The sequence below is a fragment of the Pinus tabuliformis genome, chromosome 1_2 (assembly GCF_031772625.1).
Source record: "Pinus tabuliformis cultivar Carrire ecotype Pingquan chromosome 1_2, CPIR1, whole genome shotgun sequence".
NCBI classification, from domain to species: domain Eukaryota; kingdom Viridiplantae; phylum Streptophyta; class Pinopsida; order Pinales; family Pinaceae; genus Pinus; species Pinus tabuliformis.
In genome coordinates, this window is record NC_142298.1 from 668,194,211 (window position 1) to 668,199,557 (window position 5,347).

General features: G+C 36.9%; 1 protein-coding gene across 1 annotated transcript; it reads left to right on the forward strand.

Moving 5' to 3' along the window:
- The first annotated feature begins 274 nt into the window (after positions 1-274).
- On the forward strand, positions 275-1,101 carry LOC149207460 (NAC domain-containing protein 68-like). The gene is made up of 3 exons (XM_089398046.1): positions 275-444; positions 626-863; positions 1,048-1,101. The coding sequence occupies exons 1-3, from the start codon at positions 275-277 to the stop codon at positions 1,099-1,101; spliced, it is 462 nt and encodes a 153-aa protein (XP_089254172.1).
- The last annotated feature ends 4,246 nt before the right edge of the window (positions 1,102-5,347 follow it).

Below are 5,347 nucleotides of genomic sequence, written 5' to 3' on the forward strand. Positions count from 1 at the left end.
TATCCCGCAGTTCCTGCAGTTCCATACCAGAGGGAAAAACAATTGGCTCCTGCAACATCTCCAATTGTGGATATACTGAAAGGTATCCCTAGCTTGTGTTCAGAAATTATTGTTCGAAAATGCCATTTTAAAATATACTTCTAGGCAGACATGACAAGGTTTTCTAGACTGAAATATTACTGTAATGATGCATCTTTTATTATATGTTGTGTTAGTAGAGATGATCAGAGCATCTCAGGAGTATTGAGAAGAAAACACTAGGATAAACATAGCCATGGGTATGAGTAGAAGAAATGTAGAGGCTGACTTACAATTGCCTCCTGGATTCAGATTCTTCCCTACAGATGAAGAGCTGGTTGTGCATTACTTGTGCAAGAAGGCAGCCTCTCAGATGATCCCTGCTCCTATAATAACAGAAGTGGATCTCTACAAATATGATCCATGGCAACTTCCAGGAATATTTTTCATTTCTCCCCTCTAATTCTTGTACCCATATTTCTAAACAGATTATAGAAGGTGTGATCAGATGGATTTCAGGACTTAACGAAGAGCCTGTTCTTTTCTTTTTTCTATTTACAGAGAAGGCCCTGTTTGGAGAGAAGGAATAGTATTTTTTCACTCCCAGGGATAGGAAGTACCAGAATGGATCAAGGCCCAATAGGGCTGCTGGTTCTGGATACTGGAAAGCTACAGGTGCTGATAAGCCCATTACTGCTAAAGGTGGAAAGAAGCGAGTGGGCATCAAGAAGGCTCTTGTCTTCTATGCTGGGAAAGCACCCAAAGGCACAAAGACAAATTGGATCATGCACGAATACCGTCTTGCTGATGTTAGCAGACCTGCAAGGAAGAAAGGCAGCTTAAGAGTAAGTTCTTTTGTCCTCTTTGTAAGGTCTTGAGTCGGTAGTTTTGGAAATACAGTTCACTGGGTCAATTTGGCTTCTGGTTGTTATGTTCCATGCTTTCCCCCTTCTGTTTCTTCCCCTGTTTGCTCATATGGGCATTAGCAATAAGGATATTGGTGCTGAATGCTTGATTCCTCAATTACAGATATTGGTTCTGTATTGGATTGGAATAGAAATAAAAGACACGGGACTTAAATGATTGATTACTCAATTGAAGCTATTGTCAGTGGAATGTTTGGATTTGCATTTTTTATGGGAATAATTATTGTATTTTTTTCTATCAGTTCTCTGAGGCCCAAAGGCTGGGAATTGTTTTTCCTTGTCTTGGATTTGGCCATTTGAAAATAGTTAGAGAATGAAATATAAGTTAGGGACTGGATTCTATATTTTCTTGTCTGCTCTGTCATTTATTTTGTGTATACTAATTGAAAATATTCTTCTTAATGTAGTTGGATGATTGGGTTCTCTGTATTACCATGCTCAAATTGGAGAATTTCTTGCAGGAACAACCACAATCAACGTATAATTTCAGTATGGAAGGTCTACAAAATCCCTTCCCTCAGTTAGACCAAATAACTTTTCTTGATTTTAATCAAGATTACTTTACTGGCTTAACCACTTCAGACTACCTACCAAGGTTCAACTCAAATGACATACAATTCCAATGAGTTCATGGTCTTAGAGTAAGGCTTGAAGGTCCTTGGTTAAATATTTTTTTATAAGAGTCTGCCTGTACAACTTATCCGGCTATAGTTATTTTCAAACCATGTTCTGAATCTCTCGTTTTAGCTTCAAAATCATGTACAACTTGATTCTTTGGAGACAACCTTTGACATAAAACAGGATTAGATGCCACAGATATTCAGTCTATCTTAGGTCCCATGTTATTTTTAGCAAAAGGCCCACCTCTTTTTTAATCAGAAGTTCCACTCTTTCTGTCCGAACTACTTTTTGAATGGTTGTAACAATATAATATTTTTAATGTAATATAAGGCTGGAATTGAAGGAAAGGAAAGTTTAAGGACAGGAGCTTGCCATGTACTTTAGCATCTTTGTTGAATGAAAGGAAATTCAATCAGTTTGACCCACTTTGTTATACAACTTTAATCAATTTGTTCCACTTTGTTATGCTCAGATGAAGTCCAAAACAATTACTAAATTTAGAATTTTTATTCAGAGTATTAAATTGCCTCACTTAAGAAAATATATCTAAAGCATTGTTGGCATATATTTCATTTTAAGGGTTTCATACCCTAATCCATTTATTATCTGGCTTGGTAATGGCTTTAAAACTAAGTTATTATTATTATTTATATAAATCTCAGTATAACAATTTGCAGAAAAATTAAAATACACACCTAACAGAAATGTGGACTACTACTGCTTACAACTACTTATGACCAAGGTTACTGAAACAAGACTGTAGGTTCGAAGTTTCACCATAAGCTTAATACATCAATTGGATCTCACCCCAATAGGACAAAAACAAGACTCCTAAAAAGCTAACAGTGAAGAACATAGTTTGTTGGATCCTATCACTGAGAACCCTCCATGTTGGTTTCGCTCAAATCTCAGTTGGATCAGAAGTTGTTGCAAGTGGTTGAGCGTTAAGCAACTTGAAGCTTTGAAGTATTTCTACCTCCAATGTAAACTGATGTTCAACAGTCATTCTTGCTAACATAGATAATAATCACAGTTATATATGCAACTAAAGGAAAAATATTAACGTGTAAGCGCATTTGATCTCATTTTGATTCTACTCTACTATTTTCACGACTAATGTGAGCTTTCATATGCATCATGCTCATTTGGTGCTTATTGTATGCAACGATAACAAGCAAAGGATAACAGATTATCTAAAATGCATAATTGGAATGTGAGAGCATGATTATCTAAACTGCATAATTGTATTTTTACCTCGCGCCCGGGATTGCCTGCGAGGTGGGTGCAGAGTATGCGCAGACGGTTGCAGAGGATGCACAGAGCAGGTTCGAACGGGAGCGAATGTTCGAAAATGAAAATGGTTGCAACAACTTCTGATCCAACTGAGGTTTGAGCCAAACCAACATGGAGGGTTCTCAGTGATTGTATTTTTACCTCGCGCCCGGGATTGCCTGCGAGGTGGGTGCAGAGGATGTGCAGAGCAGGTTCGAACGGGAGCGAATGTTCGAAAATGAAAATGGTCTTTTGGCGCGAGGGGAGGTCGCCGTTTGAAAATGGGTCCCGGTGCCAACTCGCGGATGGCGGGTCCCACATTCCCAGAAATGAAATGTAGTTCTTTCCGGATTAACGATGTATGGAGGATGACCCCCCTCGACATCCATGCTAGAGATGGCCTCCATACAGGCATTTAATGCCCTATGGCAGGCTGGTTATCTCTTGCCGTAGAACTTCGTATTTGATTTATCGATCACATGCACACATGCCAATTCCGGAGGTATGTCGTTATATCTTACCGTGTTGATTCATCAAGTGAGGCCATAGATCATCGGAAGTATATCTTACTAGAATGATTCAATTCAGTCTAAGGATTTGAAGTTTTGTAAGTTTTACCAATGAATGATTCAATTGAGTCTGAGAATTTGGAGTTTTGTCAAAGTTTTACCAATGAAGGATATTCCACTGATGTGATTGAGCGAACATTTCACTTATCATGTGGTAAAATTTAAAATTTCGAAATCATTGACCACTGCACAAACTTGCATAATAGAATTTGCCTTGCATAATAGAATTTGAAGTTCGTTTTCTCTTGGGGACTAGTTTTGATAGCCACTACCATGGATGATTTCAGTCAGAAGTTCGTTTTCTCTTGGGGGCTGGCTTTGATAGCCACTATCATTTGATGATTTCAGTGCGCTGACATATTTGAGCATTCTGTAAGCTTTAATCACTAGGCACCATTGAGTAAGTTATTCCCCTTTTAGGTTTCAATCTTAGAATCCTACAATTCCCAGCTTAAGCAGTGAAGAAAGGAGTACAGGGTCTTATCTTGCATATATATGTTGAAATGCCGAAAAATTGTTTAAGTGTGCTAAAAGTTGTAAATGTTCCACTTTAAAGGAGTACAGGGTCTTATCTTGCATGTATATGTTGAAATGCCGAAAAATTGTTTAAGTGTGCTAAAAGTTGTAAATGCTCCACTTTTTATTTTCTCCATGTGTGGTATGATGGGTCAGATTTCACTACCACCCATTTTGAAATGGGTGTCAGCTTTCAATGTTAAGTTTAAGAATTAATATTATAAATTTATAAGTTAAATCCAGTTCTGAAAAGGAGGTTGATTGGCTGACATGACTAGGTCTGAAGTGGTCATGATGAAGAGGGTTAGGTCTGAAGTGGTCATGATGAAGAGGGTTAGGTTTTTTTATAAGTGGATGACAAAGATGGTTTCCTTCTTTGTTTTTGGGCACCTAAACTAGCTGGTCGGACTGGTTTGCACCTGAACCAGTTGGTTCTAATAGCATTTCATACGTTCACTTCTTTGTTGCTTCTAGTGAGCTTTAAAATTTAAAAAAAATGGTTGGTGCCCAATAAATACAAAATCAAAATTACTCTCGTATCTGATATTTCTGCTTTCTATCTCATGAAGAGAATGTACCTAAAGTCTCCTTGCTGATGAAGGGAAAAACAAGAGTAGTTTTCCTTTAGTAATTCCCCATACCTCAAGGCAAACTATAGTCACCTTCCCAAATGTGCATTGATGATTCCTCCCACCTCAAACAACACATCACTCGGAGATTCTTTAACACATCACAAGTCAATGAAACAAGTCAAAATAAGCACGGGCAGTTTCCAAGGTTTGTGTCCACAAGCAGTTTCCAAGGTTTGTGTCTTGTCTCTTAAACTAATCTCTCTCAGCTGTAATTTGCTTTTGCACCATAAATGCTACATCTAATCTTTACAATGGCTAGAAAACCCTAGCAATATCTGAATTCTATTAGCAAATCATAACTAATTTACGCCTTTTCAAGATGGTTATAATTGTGTGCTTCACTCTCGAATAAATCAGAAGTTATTCTTCTAATTTTTAAGACATTTTTAACATAGCATGATATATTACTCCCCTCCTAAATTTTGAGGGAAAGAACGGACCTTAGAGACATCCATTTTAACAAAAACGTGGATGAATCCACAACTTCTATTTCACACAAAGAAAAATGACAAAAGAAAATACTAAGAAAGATTCAAAGAAAAAAAGACAACTTAATGAGATTGAAACTAACTGAAGAAGGCATCTTACTTGTGCCTTGCTAACTTGTATGACTTTGAAATAAATGATGGGGCAATTCCTTAGTAGAAAGCTCCAATGTTTTTTTATAATATTGTAGTGATTACAGTTTTTATTTACCTTAAATTTTTTATGTTTAATATTGGTTTTTGATTACATATATGAATTTAGCACTATAAAAAATCTATGAGACATTTAGATTACAGAAAGTTTACAA